A 23,828-nucleotide genomic window follows, 5' to 3' on the forward strand; every position below is an offset into this window, starting at 1 on the left:
AATACACAGTATTGGCAGTTTAGTCTCTAACCTGATATGAGCATAGAAAACTAGGTGGCTATTAACCTGTATAGTGCCAGAAGCTCTAAATTAAAATGCCTTCAGTCTCAGTGTAAAAGAAGGATGGGTGTTTCAGTGCTACAATTATACAACCAGTATTACTGCATTTAGTTTTATATGATAATTGTTTTCTGGGAAACTTATTGCAACTCCTAAAAACAATGGTAAAATTTGCATGTGAGACACTATAGGGAATATGACCTATCCAATTTAATAAACTAGAGGAATAATTGGCAAAACAATGATGGAGGGTTTTACAACAGAACATTTTTGCACTTTTCATATGAAAGCCTACATACTAATACATTTTGCTAGTGAAGAGAAGTTTTACATTCCACATTCACACACACACAGGTGTTAGCAGAAAGACCTGTCCACAACAGCAAATGTTGAATAAAAGTAGCTATTTAGCTGCTTCCAATGAAACTTACTTGTCAGAGAGTGCCAAAACAGTCCCCAGGAAGCAATTTATACAAAGACAAAAGCTCCTTTGCACTCACCCATATGCAATATACAGTATTAAGTTACCAAAAACAGCAATTTATGTGCATCATTTATGGCAAAAAGGTCCTTGTGGTTTCTCCCTACCCCTTACCTCATGCCTGGTAAGGAAAGGATAAACAGTCAAAGATGCATACATTTGTAAACCCTGACCACAACCGATTACTCATGAATGGTAGAGGTCAGTAGCTCTTTGGTTTGCAGGTGGATTGCCAACTAAATTTTAATTTTTACTTTTCCATATTAAAATATAATCTTTATGTCTCCATATAGTTTCACTGTTTCATATAGTTGCAATATTGAGAAGAAACTTTAAGACAATTATTTTCCAGAATTATATAAAATACAATCAAAAACCAAATGACAAGATATATATATTGATTGCTGAGACAACAGCAATATCAAGGGTACCAACCCATCTATACAGCATAGATGTTATTAATAGATATTAAATGTAATTTTTCTGTAAACATTATTGTAATATCCTCTGTGTAGTTGGGAGAACTAAATAAGTTACACAGTATATGCGTGTATAATAATCCTGCTTTATTAAAGTAAAACATAATAGCAATATGGAGTACATTACACACGTTTTAAAATCTTTATGCTGGAATTGATAAACTAAAGCATTATAATCAATATCAGTGCGCTATCAAGTGCAAAACAAAGGTATATCAATTAAGACTCTCCTACCTTTCTATTTCAGAAACAGTGCTTTTCCTATTTTGTTTCTGGTTGCTAGATCTTTCCAGTTTTCTGGGCTGCCTGAGATGAAATGGGCCGGTAGAGAAATGAACAAAAAAACAGAAATAAAAATGCTGTAATGAAGAATGGAACCCCATACTTACGCACAGTCAGTATATCACATATCATGAAATGAGCATTGACAAAAAGAAAAATAAACAAATGTATATGTACAGGAGAGTGCTTGAGTAACCCCAGCCATTGTAAATAATATTTAATAGAACGATTGATTGTGGTGGCCAAAGACAAATGAGATTTTCCCTTTTTTATGTCCAGGTGCCTAAACTAAAATAAGTTTAAGAAATATTCTGGTCTATAAGTGCCCATTAAAGACTGTAGTTGAGATTGCTTGTGGTACAAACTCATACTCACTTTACTTGTCCACAAGTGCAGAGGGGCAACTTGTGGTTTTCCCCGCAGTGAGTTGTGCGAACACCACTTTCATTAAAGGTACTTGTGTCAAAATATGTTCCATGCACCTCTGTATACTTGTGCTTAGCGCTGCTCAGTCCTCCCTGCCTTCTGATCCAAATCAGATGACGCTCTACCTATTGACATAGGAAAACCCTGGAGGTACCGCCACTCCCGGACCAGGTGATAGCTCCAAGGTTTCCTTAATGCCCTGTGTCATTGGTTGCAGCACAAAAGAATGGGATGCACACGTCACTCGCTTGCTGAACACCAGAAATGATGCAAGCGAACACAAAATGATGCCAATTTGCAATGAAGAACATGTGCAGTTGCGGCCATTTTGTAAAATCAACACAATTGCAGTAGACACAGTGCAATTGCGTCAAGAGAATCAACTCTTTGCATCCCTAATGATGCTGGAATTGTGGGGAAAAATTGTTACATTGTGGGGAAAAAACATTGCACTATGCTCACTGCACTTGGGAACATAAATAAGCCCTTAAGAAATACAATAAATTAGCTATAATATAATGTAACATTTTGCATTGCATTTAAGCTTATCTGATTATATGCTTGTAAATATTAATTCAAAAACTTCATATACTGTTGATGTATTTAAATAATATAAATTGATTAGTTGCCTACATTTATCTTGTATAACTTTTGAAACATGGTTTACCTTTAACCAGAAACACAATGGCCATGGGGGGAAATGCAAAGATCCTACATAATATTTGTGTTTTTTAGAAGCAGGAATGATTTACATAATTAAAGACATGCTAAGCCCCGCTGCACTGCTTGGCTCAACCACACTTTACTCTGTTATTGCTAGACTACAAATCCCAGAATATTTTAACATATTATCAAGACATACTGGTTGTTGTTGTCAAGGACAAACAGGGTTGCATTCTTGCTATTTAATGGAAGAACTATTTTACAAATCTGCATTGCATTTACCAACAATGCACAATGCAGTAGCTGTACCAACCCCAAGTCAGTGCAAATCCAATCCAATTCCAAATCCAAGGCAAAAAGATTTGGTCATGGTAGTGAATAGTGCACATTTGGGTACAAGTTTAATATACAATGTAAGGGCTGCCTCCATACTAGCATACTATCCACCAGTCCAGGGGTCTCCAACCTTTTTTACCCACGAGCCACACACACAAATGTAAAGTGTTGGGGAGCCACACAAGCATGAAAAAAGTTCCTGGATGCTGCCAAATAAGTGCTGTGATTTGATTTTTGTTAGCCCCATGTATACTGCCAACCTGGGGGAGGCTCTGCTTACAGTAAACTATTTTCTTTAGGTCTCTATGCGTCTAAAACCTTCTTCTAAACCTGTAATTTTAAAACTAGCAACCTGCTTTAAGGTCATGGAGAACAACATCAAAGGAGGTGGTGAGAAACATGTTGCTCTTGAGCCACAGAATGGGGATCACTGCACTAGGCACAGCATGGGCATGGCTCCTTTTGTTCCCCAATGCACTGTGCACAATGTGCAACAGGCACACTGATGCAGAGCACTTCTTTATGGAACATAGGTAGGAAAATATGCACTTAGCACTTTGGACTACCATAAGTAAATGAGCCTTTCTTTTGGTGCAGACATTTCAACATAAACCATGATTATTGTTATAACAACATTTTTTTTACTTTGTCCACTTCCACCTTATTGCATTTATGAAGAAAGGTAACATTGTTAACAGCAAAAAATACATACTTTCCATTAAATGCAATATCCCGTTAAAATACTTTTCTAAATATTTTGTGTTTGCGTTAAAATACCATGTATATAAATGTTATAGAGTTTGCCATTAAAGGTGCTAATGAATTTAGTTCTCAGGATGTTATTTTCTATATAGGCATCCATGGGCTGGTGCATAGGGTGGCAGATTTAGAAGATAGCCTATGGAGGCCTGTAAAGATTAATGTTTCTTTCCTTTTTTGTTTTAGCTCCCCCTGCCTCTCGCTGGACACTGGCAAAATGATTCTGTGAAACTAATGAGGAGGTGGTGCTCCCCTCCTATTTGATTGACAGATGCCGGTAATGTGTTAATTTGATAGGCGGGAGCCATGTCAATGGATGCACTTTAAAACGCCGCTTTTAATTAATAAGTGATCACAACACACTAACAGGATAAAGAGTCTTATTTAAATTAAGACTAATGTTGTCTTGAGTTATTTTATTTGAAGAAGCTTACAAATCAAATATATTCTATAAACAAAGTACATGTGCATTTTTTGCTGCAACTGGCCAAATCAATTTAAATGCCACAGTACAGATATTGGGGTTTTTTTTTTGGTTACCAAGGTCTGTCTAATTGATGAGGGTCATTTTCCATTTTTAGCTACTGTATGTATACCAAAAATGGGCTCTCATTAGATTTTGGGCAGTGTCAACACAAAGTTGTTGTTATCCAATTTGGTTGAAAATGACTTAACCCCTAGTAGGCATCACCACACGTATCCCCAGTTAATAGGGTAAAAGTGGATCTAAAGTTTTTTTGACATATTAGTTATTTCATTACCTGAAATAGCAAAGCCAGTAACATAGAAAAAAAGAGTAGTTAAAAGACAACAGTTGTACCCCACTAAACTACCTGATAATAAAAAACAAAAAGTATTTTCTGGTTCAGAAATAAAAAGCAATTATGAACAACAAGGCACACGGTATGACAAAGATTTAAACAAAAAAAGCATAATTACAATGACATGACAAAAACAAAAAAGCACAAGCACACGGGATAAGAATGAATAAGTCTGTTTTATACCTTTCTCGTTCTGGTGAATGCAAACTAGTATCTGGTCTCAAGCAGTTGGTACTAGCACTTCTAGCCCTGTCAAGGGAGGGCTGCAGTTCACTAGTGCCAGTGCATTGCATCCAGTGGTAGAAGAGAAAGAGGAATAGGAAAGAAAAACAAAGAAAGGGGAACAATGTTAGATAGAAAATCAAAAAAATAATGCTTTTTTGTATTAATGTAAAGATGGAAAGTTAGTATGAATTTACAATTTTAGTTTCTGGCTTTAGGAACATGGTTGTGCTCCATCCTGAAAATGAGCATTCTTAATTATGGAGATGTGAATTTCTGAACATTGATGCCTAGGCCTTTTAGACAGTATGTCTAATTTAAAGTATTAAAGAAAGATATTGGATGAAAAATATTTATTACATCGTTTAAAAATCTGTTAATAGCACAAATATATGACTACTGAAGCTTTAAAGGTGTAGTTCTTCACAAAAGCATTTTTTAGTATGCTGAAGATATTTGAAGTATTTTACTAAACTATAAATATATTTTTTAGATTATATTTCAACTTATTTTAGTCTTTGGTCTTCCCCTGTTTGACATCTGCACTACTAGTTGCCAGGTTCACTTACTCCAGCAAATATACGGTGATCTGAATATCAGACAGAAAGTTAAGTACTATTGTAATTAATAAGTAATATTGAGACAAATATGGCTACAGAACCAGAAGTCTCTAGGCTCTCTGATATTAGGTAGGTGCAATTTTAAATTCTGGATTAAAGTAAGGCAAAACAGAAAGTAATGGTTAAAGGTTACTTAGATTTCTTTGGTCTATAAAATATAAAGTTAAGTCAATACAAGTCAATTTTTATGTGACCCCCCCCCCCCTTTAAATGGCTGTATAAACACATGAGTTTAAGGACAAGGCATGAAAAATACTGCAGGTGAGCATTCTTTGTTTTTTTAATGTTTGTGGGCCAACTGCTTATTATATTAACTTTTTCCCAACAATTATATGAACTGTTGAGGGATCTTTATTATAGAACAGACATGACAAAATGCTACCGACCTTCTCTTGGCAATGTAGATCCAATGGCTCAAGTTTAATTACATTGCATAGGGGCCACCTTAAGGCCAACTACTTATTTAATGCCTCTCTGCCAGCGTATGTTAGCTTGCAAATGCCAGCAGTGAGTTGTACAATTAACCATGGGGTCTATTTATCTTACTGTGTAAAGACTTGAGATCAAATAAAACGGGCATCATTAGTGATGAACGAATCTTCCGTTTCGTTTTGCTGAAAAATTTGCGAAACAATAGAAAAAAAGTGCGAAACGTGTTTGTCCCGTGTGTCTTGTTTTGCCGTGACCGCGCCTGTTTTTGACCGTGTCCATTTTCACTTGACTGCATCTATTTTTTACGCACCCACACCTATCTTTGATGCGACCCTGAAACTTTTTTCCACAGCAGATTTTTGCTGACGTTTCACAAAACAATTCGCCAATGGTGAATTGCGAAAATATGCTGCGAATATCCTGGCAAAAAATTTTGCTCATCGCTACCCATCATTACCACCTCATCACCAGGCATTATGGTGACCAAGTGGCATAAAAGAAAATACACCACTCATTTTTAGCACTGTTTTTTTTTCCTGTGTAAAACATTTAACACAGGTTAATAAATAGTTCCCAGAGTAAAGAAAAGGGATTTTCAAATTTATATCTATAGGTTCAATAAATATTTGTGTGCTCTCAACTGACTAACTTCAGGGATTAATTAGCAGAAATGACAAAGCTTTGCTGAAGAGCGTGACAAAATAAAAAAGAACGTTGAGAGAAAAATAAACTGTATAAAATCACAGCAAAATGAGTGAAAATGACTGATAAAAAAACAAAAAATGGTTTAAATATCATCTGTTATAAAAATATTTTCTACCTATCAATATACACATGGATTACAACATTTCTAAATGTGCTAACAATGCTAAATTATTTCGTTTTTAATAGTTTCCTGAAACAGATGCCTTAAAGACAGAAACTCATTACAAATTGCTAGAAATGTAATATCTGTGTATCTGCACAAACTACAAAAATTACTAATTTTTAGAAGTTAACACTATGTAGAAATATGAACTTGACAGCACTCTTCAACCTCACAACCTCAAACCCAAAAATTAACCAAGACTCCTAAATTGATTCTTTGGTTATTTTCTAATGATATATTTTTAAACTGATTATTAAAAGTAAAATACATACATTTAATAAGCTTAAAAAAAAATAATTCTTTGAACTTTGAAAAAATTGTGTAGCATTTAGTATTGCATTTAGCTGAAGAGTTCTGTATAATTAATAATATACAGGGTATATACAATAGTATAAACAGTAAAAAAAAAAAAAAAAATATATATATATATATATATATTGCAGGGCTTTTCTTGCTAAGTAAAAGTATAGTGTGATTTTCCAGATGCCCAATCAAAATGTAATACAGCTCAAATACCTGATTTCCTAGGGACAGAGGTGTGAGCTACACTGCCCATGGTCCTTGGCTGCCTGTCTTGCAGTTCCATTAGCAACCAAATGTGCGCTAGTGTTTGTAACTTCCCCTATTTTACACTTTTTGTTGTGTACATAATGAGAGCAAAACAGGCGACTCTTACAAACACTGTTATTCAGTATATCAAAATTGATTGTTTTAATTTATTATAACATTGTAATTGAACATCTGCTTCATTTCTTTTCTTTTTACTGATCCAGAAAAGTCCTACAAATTACATAAATCTTTTCCTTGAAAGGTTACTATCTCTAACATATTACATGGAAAACTCTGTTAATTATATTTAGTAACAAAAACAGGTATACACTACATACAATATACACAATATACTGACAAAGCTAGCACAAAGGTCATGTACAGATAACCACATTAGCACTCTCACTCTTGTTTTTTGGAATAACATGGACCACATTACTTGGTACGGAAACTCCACAACACAGTTCTTACCTGTAGAGTCTCCAGTGAGAACCATACTCTAGTAAAGGCATCTTGGGTGGTAATGTTTTACTGTGCCTTACAGTATTTCTTGTGTATAGCAGAACACAAGAGAGCACAAAAAAGAGAATGCAATAATACTTCAACAAAATAGGACATAATACTTTTTAATGGTTTTGGTGACATCTTTATTTTCACACTGCAATAAATGACTTACGATGGAAAATTAATGAGGTGGTGATGAAGGCTGCAAATCTGAGTGTTATGCCCAAGCAGTAATAATTTTTAAGATTTATAATCCCAATGACTATAATTCCACTGCAAAACTGACTGATAAATAATGTCACAATGAAACAGGATTACTTTCACTTGCTAGAGATATTTTTTTTTTTACCGTTTGTAAAAAAAAAAAAATAGTAAACCTAAAATTATGGAAAATAATATACTTAAATTTTAAGTCTACAACAAACAGAAAAAAAAGATTGATTATTTTTAGTACTATTTATTGCAAAGTCTGAATTACTGCATGAGATCATGAAATGTGTAGTATATAAAATATAGATATACAGCATTTAATACATCCTATTAATGTAGGACTTTTGCAGTGCCCATTAGGCTTGGGCTTTAGTGGGTACTACACAGAAATGCCAGCAGGTGTGTTACATTTGGTTAGCTGGCACTAGGCAATTATCCACTCCTAAAATAGGATATATGTGCTCTGCAGTTCTTAGGAAACATTTTTGTCTTAGTTCTTAAAATGCTGTTGACCCTTTCTGTGCTTATATAGGCCAATATATTTTCTTAAACACCATTTTCATTTCTATGCTGGCTTACAATGGCCATATTGCTGTACTTCATGGAACATACTCTAGACTTGTGCTTAGCATTAAAGCCAATGCTCTACAAGAGAAAGCAGAATGAATAAGCAATTTATTTTAACACACCTTACTACTCTGTGGCTAATTTAGAGTTTTACTAAAATAGAAGCACTTAACGTTTTATGAAATATGGAGATTCAAATATAGAGAATAACAGAGCACTGCTACATTAAAAAATAGTAAATGAACATAATTAATTACATAATTACCCCCTTTTAAAATAGGAGTACAAAAAATTAGTCCTGCTTTTAAATCTGTGATATAGGGATTCCAATGGCACGGAATGTCAAGGTATGTATTGTTTTCTATCCAAGCACAATGGCTTTTAAGACTATATCCGAAAGCAAATTCCAGCAAAAACTGCATGCTGTTTTATTAGAACACAATGTATAATACTCCCAGCAAAAATATATATAACAGTTCAAATGGTTACCTGTAAGGATATTATAAATGCAAAATATACAGTTCTGGCTATCATCCTATTCTAAGTATTATTCATTCATTAACTCCATAATTACATAATAATAGTTTTACAGCCAAATAAGACACATAGTAAATGTCACATAAAATTTAACATAAAAATAAAGGCCTGCTAAACAATACAGATAAGCATATTTGAGTTTGCATGTGTCATCTAGCCTATTGGAGACAGAAATGGCATTATTACTGTGAAAATATCTCAGGATGTACAAGCTACATAAGCTACCAAAATACTAACATGTGTTACTCAGTCTAGTTTCCTATAAATGTTTAATTATCGACAGACAGAAATGTGTAAGAATCAATAGGATATGGTTTTATGGATAAAATAAAAAAGGAGGTGATTTGCTAAATAGTGGTATTCAAGCACAACATTTTTTTTACTGTTCTTAAACTAAGTAATTTTATCTTTTAACAGATTAGCATTACTAGAGAGGGGAAAACAAACTTCTGGCAAAAGAAATAGGGATTCCTTAATTGTACAAGGAATCTGAGGGACAGGAATCTAAAGCATTAATAATCAGATATCTTGTTTGACCCAGAGGTGCAAAAACCTGAGAAACATACAATTGAGTGCATGTATTTACAGAAAAGCTGTTTTTTAAGTTGTAACAAATACATACTCGAGCATCTCTTGAAAAAAAAAAATCAAAAATTAAATTCCCAAAAACATTTTATATGTTTCTTAACTTCTTCAAAACTGATTTAAATGAAGAATGAGAAGGACAAAATACAAACAATAATTGATCATTCAATCCTGAAACTTGGATGCCTGATCTAAAAACAGCTCATGCCTTGCTCATGTTTAATGGGCCTTGGTGTTTCACAAAATTGGTGCCTGCAGTATTAATGGCTAGATTTGACCTTTTCAATTCCAGTCATACTTTCATCAAGGTGACCAAGGTGCTTGGGTGAATAAAAAAACATAAGGAACAAACAAGAAATCATATTTAAGCCTGTGGGGACGCTTAGTTTTAGTCCATGTAGTTTGCTTCATCAAAAACAATTACATCTATTTTTAGCTTATTCCAGGTTGTAAGTAGTTTGGTGGCATAGACCATTGTGCCTTCACTATTTCAGAGGGAAATAAATAAAGAGATTTGAATTGTCCCAGGGGTCTGTTTTGTTTGTATGAGTTTGTGATGCAACTGTACTGGATGGAAATAATTACACTATATAAAATAACAATGCCAATTCATTATAGTTATCAAGCTAGCCACTCAGGTCAGTTACTACATCTATGTTGTAAAACAAGTTCAATCAAGGACATACTGGCTAATTTACTGTACCTGATGGTATGTAGGCACTCTGCACTTCGTCCACGTTTTGCCCGGGGAAGCATAAGGAGTTCACTGGGTACACAGGAATAGCAGTGAATGAAAGATAAACAGAGACGCACTGATGCACAAACAATTCAAAAGATCTCAGATGTGCACAACATATTTCAGGCTCCAACTTCTTGTGATTAATACACAAATAAGCTCAGCTGCTTAGAGGGCACGCTGACAAAAATTACATCAGGTTTAATGATACCTACATCTGGCATTAGAAATGCATGTGGCAGTTGCTTACTTTGGTGAGCGTGTTTGCCCACAGAATTAAGCAACAACTTGTTCTTAAAGGATACTATACTAGACTTAAAAGGATATTACAGATTTCAGATGGGTTTGGTATTAACGGGCTAACTAAAGACACAAGTTCAAGATCAAAGTTTATCAAAATGTTGCAGTTTCTGAACTGTGCTAATGTTCAGGTATAGCAACAGATGCCCCCCCATATAAATGTATCTGACAAAAACAAGCTCACGACAGGAAGTTTAATATGTTCTAGAAGCATAACACTAATTTAAATGCAAAATATTTTGTTCAACATTACAGCAATGGCGGCATCTACAGGTGCACAGATTCTTACTAGTAAAAGCCTGTGGTGGCCTTTGGCTGGTACACAAGCTCAGGGCATAAATGGTAGCACTTCAAGGTTAATTAAGCTTTAGTTCAAAGAAAAATAGTATATTACATTTAAACAGATTTTACCCTATACAACATATTGATTTAGATACTATGATATATTATTGATTTTCCTTACAATTTGCACAGTAGGTTCCCAGCTTTTATAATTTAATAAAGTCAACCGACAATAGCATTACAGCTTGCATTAAAGGCGATTTTGCTTTTGCAGCTCATGAATGCCTTTTTGTACTTTTTGGTCATAGTATACTAATAATTGTCTCATAACGGCATTTTAGTCATTGAGTGTGGATCTCTCACATATCTAATGCAAAATAAAATGAATGGTACATTTAATGTACTTATGCATGAACATTAATTTTCAATTGGCGACCATAACTGACATATAAATCTAAGGTTAATATAATTGGGGTAATTAGTGATAATTGGCAAAATTTACCAGGTTGGTTAACCCACAGTCAATCAGCAGTTAGCATTTTCTAGTAAAGTGCTGGATGTGCAATGAAAGGCAGTGACCAGTAACTAACACCACCAGCTAGACTGCTAGTGCTGCAAAGGCTTCAGCTCTTAATGGCACCACTGTCAGGTTACTGACACCAATATATGAATAGTTTAGAATAAGATGAGAAAGGATGTAGGAGCAGAACCAGCTGCAAACAGTTACACGATATATATTTTTAGCTCAAGGCAAAGTGCTGGATGTGCATCCAAGTGTAACAATTCAATTTGTCTATTCAGACAAATATTCTAATATTCAACATTCATAAAAAGTAGGTCATAACTGCAGTCACAGTGGATCAAAATAAGAACTATAACATGACAATAAATTTAAACAATCTATAAAAAATTTTTATCAATAACTGAGTTTAAAAAAACCTACACAAATATTTGTGTTTGCATTTTTTCAGCGCATTTTTTTATTACGTGAGTTTTATTTAGAAACCTTGAATAGTCAGGATTTATTAAAGAGAAAAGATATGTGAAAAGATGACAGAAAAAACTCAGAAAGTAAAATCTGAGAAGGTTCTATGGTATTCAAAGGGAATATTCTCTAACAACTTTATTTATTTTACAGTGTAATAAAACATTTGAGATTTTCAGCCTCATTGAAAATAATTAGAGCATATGAATCTCTCTGGCGGCCAACTTTTCCCGAGACAAAATGCTAATGCAATGGTTCAGTTCAAGTTTTTTCATAAATCGCCTAGCATCACTGCCATTTTTTCTTCAAACTCGAATATTGATAACTATGCCCCAAAGTATAATGAAGTAAATATGTTGTTATATATTAAATATCAAATTATCTGTATTAGTCAAAGCAAAATACCTTTCTTGTTCAGACAAATACTGACTGTCTGAGTCCCTTGACCTGCGATCGACAGGACTGCGGGAGGCATCATGGTGTCTTGTTGGAGAACGTGATCGTCTCATTTGATGGATTTCATCTAGGCTTCTAAATATTTTCAGAGAAGATCTCATAAGCAAATTGTATCCCTTTGTAACATGTATGTTAGACACAAAATGTACTAACTGAGCAGTAACCCATGGCAAAATATTTTACTAAATCTGAGCAGTAACACTGCTTCTTTCTTCTAGCTGCAGCTGGTTGAACAAAGTTAACTGACTGGTTGCTACGGGTTATATCTTAGGAGCAAATGTTTCTACTAACCCATGACACCTGGTCAGATGTTTGCTTTCAAACTGCAAACCAAAATATGCTGGATATTGTTACTAAAGGCCCAGCAACACAATTTATGAGGATTATAGCAAATCTTATGCCCCTGCTATCATGTCTGCTGCCATGATTGATGATTTATCAATCAACTAATGCCATTCAATCTTTTTTAGTGAATCGTAACAATTCTATCCAACTATTGAGAGTAATTGATTTGATAGGACGGTGTAACTGAATTTTTCAAAATTGACACTTAAAATTAGTTTTCAAAGGATTCAATATGTCAGAATCTGAAAATCAATATTGATCGACTGCTTAAATTAGGGAGTCAATGCTTATTTCTAGTCGATCAGTTGTTTCTAATACAATCTCATGTGTTATGTCACAAAATTAATAGTTATTATAATTATATATTATTAAATTATTAGTTATTTAAAATTTGTAATTCAACAATTGTTATCTTGACTGAATATGGCCCTCAATCTTAAAGCAAGTGAAGGGGAGCTATAGTAGGTTTGCTCTACGTATGAGCTCTGTTAGTTTAATATATAGGTATCCTGTTCTATATAGTTTAATATATTCAATACAGTTTAATATACAGATATAATAAAGATGTAAGGTATTTGTATAACAATACAATTGCAAGATTATGACAAGAATGTTTGCTGGACGGTATAAGAGGTATAACTAGCATCAAATATATAAAAACAACAATTGCTTGCATTAAAACCGAATCCTTTCTGCACAGGCAGTGTGATACAGCCACTGCGTACCTCTGTAATGGCACATTTGGTAAACGTGAACGGGTCCTGCCCTGATCGTCAACACGGTGTGGAGATACTGAACGTGAGCGGTGATGAGTTGGTCTTTGATGTTCTGGCACTGTTAATGTAGTAGATCTACTTTCTCTAGCATTAGACCTTGAGCCTATCAATAAATGCCAAAGAAAGGAATTATTATTTTCAAACTATGATAAATCTGCAACTTGATCTTTAAAAGCAAATAGACGGATATACATACTGTTAAACATTGATACAAAATGTGCTCTTTCAACACTTAGATACATGGTGATAACACAGACAGAGCTGGCAAGTTTTTAATAAATGGCAATGGGTTTATCAAAAATAAATTATATGTTATGTTCTTTATTAAGATACATAATAAAAAACTCATTATCAATATACAGACAATAAATACACTTAAAATGATTTGCTTACAGACAACATGGAACAAATAATGTTGGCTAGAAATTCATTATTGTGACTATAATCTATACTGAATTTTGTAAGAACAGGTTTATGCTGTTGTGCGTCTCAGTTACTCTAAAATGTGTGAATGAAAGCATTCAAGCTTAAAAAAGACAAAGAGAAGTACTCTCATAAAGCAAGGGAAACATCATTTTGTGGGATGAAGTAATAAAATATAAATGTGTTTGTGAAAAAAATAATACAAATAAATATTTTTATAAAGACCGCAATTTGAGAATAAAAGCAACAATGTTCAGACTTTATTATTATCATGTGTTAGTTAGTGTTATCTCAGATGTTCCCATAATTCTTGTTTATGAGCTGGATAACTAACATTATAACATTAACATGGAGCCAACTCCAGTAATACAAACTTCCATTTGTAGTTGAGTTGTCAGTTGTCATTTTCATTTATTACATTTGATTCTTGCTATTTGATAATGCAGCAGAAATGTATGGCTCAATTTTTATAATTCTTTTGTAAAATGACAGATCTGTTTAAAATGTGTGATTGGTGTGAAAACTACAGATAAGCTTTATATCATTTAAAATCTTATAGCAATTTACAGGTATTAAAATCCATTTTAGTCTTGTCTTTTTTAAGAACTCACAGTACAAGACAGAGTTTCCTTCCTACATCAGGTTTGTTAACTTTGTGCAGGTATCGTCAAATGCTATGGCTATAATTTTAACAAGGAATAATGTTTCCTTTAATTTTCCATTAAATTTCCAAGTGTCTCATCTTTGTCCTTAATATATTATAATGATACATGTAGAATCTTTATTTTTGTGACATTGATCAGTAAATAAGTATCTACTGTATTGAATTCACTGGTAATGATTAAGACTACAACATAAATGGGTTAATGCATCAAACCACTGTGACTGTGTTACTGCCAGTTGGACATGTTCTGGACTTGAACCCTGGAAATTCAAAAAACTGGCAATGTTTTGCAAAAATCAGATTTTGCTTACTTCCCTTGAATCATTTCTGACTGGTTGCATCTCTAGAGTATACCGGTAATTATTTTGGTTCTGTGAATTCCAACCTAACATTAAGGCAAGGTGTTTTAGTTCTTTTATCCACTTCACCATATTTGTACTATTATAAATCCTTCTTGAAACAATGAATTTAGTCGTGTGCCTCAGTTGCTAATACTTAACAAAAAGTAGGAGATATGTCTTTCTGCATAGCTGCTGATTATTTAATCAAAATGAAAGCAATTTTAGTGCTTGATACAAATCCTCTTAACAAATGCCAACTTTGTGGCATCTAAAAGCCAGGCACAAGCCCTGGCAGACAATCAACAGAATTATTAGCACCATGCCAAAGTTAGATGTTGACCAATAAAAGTAGCAAAGATTTCAAATCCATACTGATTCATCCTGGTCATGCATAAATCACTTTTGCAAAACTGATGTTGTGATAAAATAGGAAAGGGGTTAAAGGAGAAGAAAAGGTAAAAACCAAGTAAGCTCTATCAGAAAGGTATGTAAATACAGCCATAAGCACTCACAGAAACACTGCACTGAGTCCTCTTTAAAAAGAAACCCAGGATTTATGTTCTTCTTTTTTGTACACATGTTCTTCGGTATCAGACTTCCTGCTCTCAGAAAAATCCTTCAGAACACAGCATGAGTTTGCTCAGTTTGCTCCTCTTTTCCTCTCCTTCTACCCCTCCCTTTTTCTACTTACCCTCCAATCAGTATTTCCTCCCCCCTCCCAAATGTGCTGTGTAATCTTAGCTACCAGCAGCTAGAGCAGCAGCACGGAAGCTACTGACACCAAGCTAAAATGGTAGCTGCTATTTTAAACAAACAGAGGGAGCTTCTAGGGCTGTTTACTCAGGTATGGTAAAGTTTTCTGCAGAATAAATATATAATAAGTAGTTAAGATCTGTGCCTCTGAAGATGCCCCAGTAGCTTCCCATCTTCTTTTCTGCTGATTCACTGCACATGCTCTGTGCTATTGTCACGTGAGCTTAGGGACTGACTCTAAATATACTGTTTATATAGAATATAAATGTCAGGGTATAAGGCTGATTAGTAATTTATTCAGATTAACATTACATGGCGGCTCTGAAACCAGTGCAGTTAGCATCAGAATTTAATAATCAGCCCTGTAGCATCAGCTAATATGATAGGCCAGACTCATTTTCTGCTTAATGATTGGAGACTACCCCTAAGTTTAGCTTCTCAACAGCTGCGCAGAGCACACTGAGCACATTCAGTGCCAGTGACATGAATTCAAGATGGGCATTACTGAACATGGATCATTACTACTATAGAGATGCTGAACCTTTAGGGTGAAGACACACAGAGCTATTAATAGCAGCTACTTGTCACGACTACTAAAATAGACAATGCAAGCTCTACGGGGCAGGGACCTCCATCCTCTTGTGTCTTTGACTCTTAACTTATTGCAACTGTATTTATCTTGTATCTATCTGTATTTATTGTTATACTTTGTATTTATCTATTATTATCTTAATAATCCCGTTTGTATTAATTTATTCTACTGTACAGCGCTGCGTACATAAGTAGCGCTTTATAAATAAAGATATACATACATACATACAATGCTGATCATTTACTGCTAATTGTCTCTAAGGGGCACATTTATCAATCCACGAACACTCCAAATGCGTCCGAATGCGTTTTTTTCGTAATGATCAGTATTTTTGCTACTTAAAAGTCGGCGTCGCTACTTTTTCATATCTTGCATGTATTTTTCGCAACTTTTTCGTCGCCATTGCGAAAAAATCGTATTGTTGCGCAGAAAGTTTCTGATTCATTCAAGCTTCGGTATCGTGACTTTCCTTGGGCCAGGTTGAAGCTGCAGAGTGCCCTTTATTCCTATGGGAGGCTTTCAAAATCATGCAAAGTCAGAAAGGTTTTCCCGCAGTTTATGACCGTTCATTACGATAAAGTCGCGACGGCGACGAAAAAGTTGTGAAAAATACGATAAAGTCGCGATATTTTCGTTTCCAATCCGAATTTTTCCCATTCGAATTCGTGTTTTGGTAAATCTGCCCCTAAGTGTGTTTTAGCAGAGGCAATTCTCAGTATTGTCTATGGCAGAGTATGTTCTGAGGTTTAGTAGCCGTGACAAGTAGCTGCTACAAAGTATCTCTGTGTCTTCACCCATGGGCAGATATGTTTTGATGCTTTTTGGCATATACGGCTGCATTATATTGTAATTTTATATATTCATTGTAGGGGATTTTATTGCAACACTGACTGCTCCACCTGTAATAGGCTAACCACTGGTAACTGCCAGTGCAAGAAACACAATGGTTTGTAAGTGACCATTTATATGTAACATGCTTTTGTGTTATATACAAAGGATACATTAAATAACCATAACCATAACACCCTTCACTTATTATACTATAATAAAATGAAATGAATGTTAACTTGTGGCATAGATGTAGCTTTACCTATCTTGATGTACAGTATACATGGACATATAGTACAAATACTACATAAATGGATTACAAAGTTTGACAGCATAACACAACAGGAAACACATAAATCTAAATGAAACCACCCCATGGAGATCACTGTTTCATTGCACAGTGAATATAAATAAAATCACCATAAAGTTTGGAGCACAAATGATAAAAAAATTCTTATTAATCATGTAGCCTCTTGTAGCCTTTGTTGGTACAGAGAAGCAGCTGACTCCATAGCGTGCCCTGCCACTGCATATGATTTATCACATAAAATAAATTGCATAACATCAATGTGGCCTGCATTATATATGATCTTACAAGACCCAAAATCAACCTCTGAAATGGTGCACTGCTACTTCACTGTCAATATGTATGGCAAAAGTATAGCTGAAGATAATGCATGCCATTGACAGATCCAGTAAACCAGAGAGCTGCAAGATTTTAATATTTGGAATATTATTTGTACCTTTTTCTAAACCCTGAGCAATGCACACTTTATTGCCATAATTCACTGCTATTGTGCACACTCCTTGCACATAATATTTATACTACTATAACATGAAGCTCAACAAATAAAAAATCCCAAAAAGGTCAGTGTTCTGTAATTTAAGAGGGCATATTTATCAGAATGAGAATATTTGGCACAGCCCTATTATGAAATTAATTCACCTGGTATAGTATTCTGTGTGTGTGTATGTATATACATATATATATATAAGGCAAATAAAAGAAGTTATTTGGGGAACAGAAACAGGTACACTGGTGCTTGCAAAAAGCCAAAAAATGAAGCAAATTAGGGCAAATGTATTACATGAGACAAAATATCCATTTGTTTTGGAGTTCTCAACTTTCACTGAAATGATGTTAAGATATAGTTACTGTAGATGCTGCGCTTAATCAAAAATAAGGGTCTCATTGACAGTAAAGGAAGAGACACTGAATGTTAAACCTAGTCAAAATGTCTTGTGTGGCTCTAACCTTAATTCAGTAATATACACTAAAGTAACAAGACCAGGTGCAACATGAAAATAATTGTCAAAAAAAAGAATATCCGCATGGCCTGAAATACTGTAACTTATATTCTACACCTTAAAAGAAAATGAATTTGGATACAATTTTTTTTTCGGACAATTATTTTGATGTTGCACTAAGGTCTTCCATTGATTTAGGGCTACACTCAAATTCACTAGCATTAAAGACACCTTTTCACTATGTTATATAGTGAGAAAGTCTCATACAACACTTCGTTGTTCTTTAGGAATACATAAAAACATTTTTGGTGGTTTGTAGATAACAGTCTATAGTGGGCAGTAAATTCTCAAAAGAAAGCATTATTCATCATTTAATAAATGTGAAGGGGCAGCTAAATCAAAAACGTGTTTAACTTGTTGCCAAATGAATGCTTCAAGGTATGATAAATATGCCCTGCCTGGATTATGAGGTCTATTTAAAGACCTATAGTTCTGCAGCGGTTAGACTGTTAGCCATGCAGCATGCACTGTTACGACTACCGTGCACCAGCAACATTTTATTGGAATTTAGCTGTAAAGCATAAAAAGAAACTGATAAGCCCATGTGCCTGTAGACATTAATTAGTAATATGGTGTTTATTTCCAAAATTCAATGTTGCATTTTTTATTAGCTCAGAGCATTGTGAAGTTGAAATTTTATAACCTTGTGTTTTACAAGTTTCACAGGAATTCAGTAAATTGCAATCAGCAATGATATTCAGAATACTCTGCATTTGTACATACAGAAATGATCCTTGGTTATTAGCAGATTTATCTCCACAATACACTGAATCTCCAAAATGAACATCCCGCTTTAGTCTGGATTAGCGGAACAAAGCGAAAGCAAAGAGAAGGACCATGCCATTCAACAACGCACCTGGAGGAACTACTCCAATACCATCATCAACATCAAAATCTGAGATGTCACTATCACTGACTCGCTGAGATCCTGTACAACAGCAAGGCAAATAAATACCAGTACATTTGGTCATTTCATGGAGCACAAGAAAGTCAAAGAACAATGCATATAAAAAAGTAGAAAAGGCTTTAGAAACGTATAAGTACATTTGTGCTGATAAACCCATGAACAGGAGATGGGTTTCCACACATATCTGTGCAGTTGATGGAGAGCCCTTAGACTTACTTTGTAATTTTTTGCTAGAATTTTCTCCATGAACATGTCTCCTTGGCATGAAAGGTGATGGCTGAGGCAGAGGTAGTGAAGATTCATCGTGCGTCTGTAGCTTATACCAGTGAGGTTCATCATCTAATAGTGCAGTCTCTAGTTCTATTAGGATCTAAAGGGGAAGCAGCAGGGTCAGATAAAATGTCTGGACACTTAAGCATTCTGTTCACTGGGCATCCCCCCCACAAAAGAATACATAAAAGTCCAGCAGACAAAATCAAATACAGAATGTCTGTAGCTTTCTTGTTTTTGTGGTCTGTGAGAAAGGAAGAGATTAAATCTGTCTGCATAAAGCAAAAAAACGAATTTTGCCTACCTTCCTCTAATAATAACTTTCTGGTTTGGGGTAGGTTATTTTTATTTGCAATGTTTTCCAGAAAGGAAAAGGTTAAAACTGTCTGGCTAATGCAAATAATCAATTTTTGCTTCAAAACATTTTTGGATTAATAATACCTCGCCAAGAAACTCGCTTTCCTCTTCTTGTACTCTTGGCTGATCCCACACAGTTATTTCTAACATTCGCTCTCTAAAGTCTCTACGGTGCACATGGGAATAGAGAAATGATTGGTTCCATTTTGGTTCAGAGCTTTTCTTCACTGTTTTGGTCCTCCTTTTACTTTTATCGCTGCATGAAACAGCAAAGAAAACGGTGGTTACATACTGCCATCTATGAACGGTTTATAAAACTGCACTTACTTCCATAGCCAGATAACAGATAAATGAAGCATGGTGCCACACATCTGATACAAAGTCAATTATATGGCTATTTATGTACTTTCATAGGAATATTTCTTGCCTGTTCGACTATTACCTTCTGTCCGGAAGGAAGTACATTTTTACATAAGGGTTCCTAGGCCTTCCATCTGGCCGTGTTGGCAGGTCTCTTGCTTGCAAGACATTTACTATTAGCTGATGGCCCACTTTGTCATACCACAATTTTACCTATAACAAAGATTTTGAGCTTTAGAAACAAATTTGGACTGTTCCTGCAAATATAAATCACGATTATTTGTCAGTTTCATATAAAATGCAGAAGAGCAGATAAGAAATTAGGAAAACATAATACACATTGTTCCTATTTATTTATTTACTTTTGGGTGTTTTTCAGCTCAAATTCCTGTCTTACTAAAGAATTTAACTCAGTCCCAATATGGGATCTATTACAGGAATGGGATCCCTTATCCGGAAACCCATTATCCAGAAAGTTCCGAATTACGGAAAGGCCATCTCCCATAGACTCTAATATAAGCAAATAATTCTAATTTTTAAAAATGATTTCCTTTTTCTCTGTAATAATAAAACAGTACCTTGTACTTGATCCCAACTAAAATATAATTAATCCTTATTGGAGGCAAAACAAGCCAACTGAGTTTATTCAATATTTAAATGATTTTTAGCAGACTTAAGTTATGGAGATCCAAATTACGGAAAGATCCCTTATTCGGGAAAACCCCAGGTCCCGAGCATTCTGGATAATAGGTCCCATACCTGTATCTGGAATGCTTGGGACTTTTATGAATAAGAGATCTTTTTGTATAATATGGAGCACCTTTCTTTAAGGGGCACCTATCAACGAGACATAAAAAGCTGTATAACATAAGTCCTTTGCATATTAAGCATGAAACCCAAATGTTTACTTTTTATTTATAAACTTTTTACAATCCAACATGATAAACACAGTTGTCGCATTCCAATTTTTTTGTCTTGCCACATGAAAACTGCAACTTTTTCGAACCATTGTATAAAAACCCAATGGCAAAAATCCAAAACCAAATTTCAAAGCAAAAGAGGGGGGAATAGACATCTCCTATCACCAGCCCGGGGTAAAAGTGGCTTAGCCTTTCCTTCTCCTTTAATATACCTACTTTTATTTCGGAGACTTTTTCCGAATTGGGGAAAAAATCCAATGGTTAGTAAATGGCCCCTTAGCATAGCTGAAAAAAATGGGGGTGGGGAATGGGGAGGATGAAAAGTGACTTGGTTTATGAAAACCTCTGCAGTGAGTGTTGCGCTACTCCCTTGAAACTTTTAATTTTAGCTGCAGTTTTCCATTGGGATTGTTTAGTACTCGGGAGAACAATTTATTGTGGAAATGCTTCATTAACAACCATTGACAGTGTTACAAACATCTACACGACAATAATGCGTAGAAGACAGTTTTCAGTATCTTCCCAGTAATTTGTTTTAAAAAGACCAGCACAATTTACACTTCTCAAACTGCATTTTGTATGCAGTTTTTATTACTTTTAAATAAATATCAATTGAGTTTTAATTTTTAATATATAACAAAAGAAACACTATTCTTGGAGACTGACTAACACTTACTATACATAATAAAGGGCTCATGCACACTGCTGATTTTATTCCGGGTCACGTGTGTTTAAATCCCACACTATAGGGTTTATTCAATAAAGGTCAATAAGCGTTATCGCATGCTTTTTTGCGTTAAAATTGCCGCAAAAAAACGCGCGATCCGCTTAAGTATTATCACGTGTGTTAAATAGCACGCTACTGCAATGCGTTAATTTTAACCCATGTGTAAATTCGCACGTAGAAATAATACTAACGCATGATTCAGAAATATCGCATTAGTCTGTGCGAAGATTAACACCTACTTGGGGCAAGTGGTACTTAAAGAAAATTGTGGTTGGTGAGCTTTTGGCAACACAATAAGGACTTTGCGGTGTGATTTTTTCAAGTATGTGTTGACCCTAGAGTGATGCATCCTCCAGTTTTCAGGGAAATGGTCATTTTCAGAAAAGTAGTTTTCCGAACGTAATGGTTATGTGCGTTAAATCGTGCACTAATATAGCAAGCGGCGAAATATATTGTGTGCAGCGGGAATTGACGCACGCACGGAAAATAACGCAAGAAAAACCCTCATCGCGACTTAAAAACGCAAACAACATCATGTCTAAATTAACGCAAGTATCCTTTTAGTGAATCGTGCGTTAGGTCACAAAAAATAAGAAGCAATAACTTTTTTAATGCATGCTATAAATAGCGCTCGTTTTAACGCACTTTAGTGAATCGGCCCTTATGTATGAATGCACCAAATACATAATGTTTGGATTGAAAGCCTGCAAAAAGCGCAAAAGCACATAATCCTGCATTTGGTGCAACCCATGGCTTATATTTATATTATAACCTTTCTTCAGTCATTTTTGTTAATTCCATATATTACTGATATATGGTACAGTATAAACAACATTAGTGGTCTGTGCACAGATTACTACACCTTGGCATGGGTATGCATAACTACATACTAGTTTCCCACAGCCAAACAACATCATTACCGCCTGTATGGAAGAGGGGCAGACATAGTCAGGTGACACAGAAAAGGTGAGTGTAGATGAGCTTCTCAAATACTTTGCTGCTTTGCATACTGTGATAAACCTATTATCTGGAACTGAAGTCCATTCCAAAAGGGCTACTGCTGCCTACCCCCTAGTTTCAGAACTGTAGTGATGTATCAACCACCCCCCACCTTAGATTTAGTATCAATTTGGCTGTAAAATACAAAACTCTCATTAATGAAAAATAGTACTGGTTAGAAATCTCTAATGAACAAATCACTAATGTATTAATTATATAATTAACAAACAAACAGTGCTTTACTGTTGTATGTATATTGCTTGCATAATGTGTATAGAAACTTTTTAAAAAATCAATAAAAATCAATTTTACTACTGTATAATTAGCTGTACTGTCACTTAGGTGGCAGATATATTGTAACTAGAACATATGTAACTATATGAGCTGTTATCTGAATTCTGTGTTGGTCTCAGAAGTCTTTAAACATTAATGATTTTACACAAACAGAAACAAACAAACTGCATAATTGCTAGGAAAGCACAATTTGAATAATGCTCTTTACAAGAAAAAATGAGTTTTGCCTGATTTAGCACTGTTTGTTTTCATGAAATCCATTAAGATATATCTATTATGCCTGCCCTGCAATGACAACAAACTGTAAAAAAAAGTATTATCCCCTCAAAGGCATGGTGCACAATTTTGTTTGTTAAATGTACTAGTAATAGCTTCTAAAGCCTCAAATGAAGCCTTACAAAGCATACCCTAGATTAAAAACATGTTTTCTAGAACAGCTACAGTAGAAAGGTTACATTCTTTTAAATTAAATAATATAATAAAGTCACATTAATACCCCAGTAGCTAAAATGGTACATTCAATAATAATATAGCATTCTGAGAGAACAAATGCATTTTTTCAATTTAATTAGGTTCTATATCTGGCCTATAAAGTATCACAGTGACTCTTATCAGTCCTGTATGTCCAAATGTAAATGTAATTGTATGAGGGCAACAATTACCAAATAACCAAAACATTTGCCAAGACATATGGCACCGCAATTTGTCCAGAATCAACACAAATCTGCTCTTTTAGAGATCAGTAAACACTATTGTTCAGACTCATTAGTCACATATGACAAATGGTGAGAACTCATTAATAAA

At 34.7% G+C, this 23,828-nt stretch overlaps 1 protein-coding gene across 18 annotated transcripts in view; it reads right to left on the minus strand.

Annotated features, from left to right (window-relative positions):
- Window positions 1-23,828, minus strand: part of rims1 (regulating synaptic membrane exocytosis 1) — a 198,829-nt gene that overhangs the window by 70,929 nt on the left and 104,072 nt on the right. For 6 of the 18 annotated variants that reach the window (XM_031901439.1, XM_031901443.1, XM_031901429.1 and 3 more), the window contains 10 exons: window positions 20,167-20,297; window positions 19,809-19,980; window positions 19,314-19,467; window positions 19,047-19,118; window positions 13,231-13,384; window positions 12,110-12,235; window positions 10,105-10,167; window positions 7,470-7,547; window positions 4,491-4,580; window positions 1,255-1,326 (listed from right to left, as the gene is read on the minus strand). In XM_031901439.1, coding sequence (XP_031757299.1) covers window positions 1,255-1,326; window positions 4,491-4,580; window positions 7,470-7,547; window positions 10,105-10,167; window positions 12,110-12,235; window positions 13,231-13,384; window positions 19,047-19,118; window positions 19,314-19,467; window positions 19,809-19,980; window positions 20,167-20,297 — 1,112 coding nt within the window. 18 annotated transcript variants of the gene reach the window in all.

This window comes from Xenopus tropicalis, chromosome 5 (genome assembly GCF_000004195.4).
Source record: "Xenopus tropicalis strain Nigerian chromosome 5, UCB_Xtro_10.0, whole genome shotgun sequence".
NCBI lineage: Eukaryota > Metazoa > Chordata > Amphibia > Anura > Pipidae > Xenopus > Xenopus tropicalis.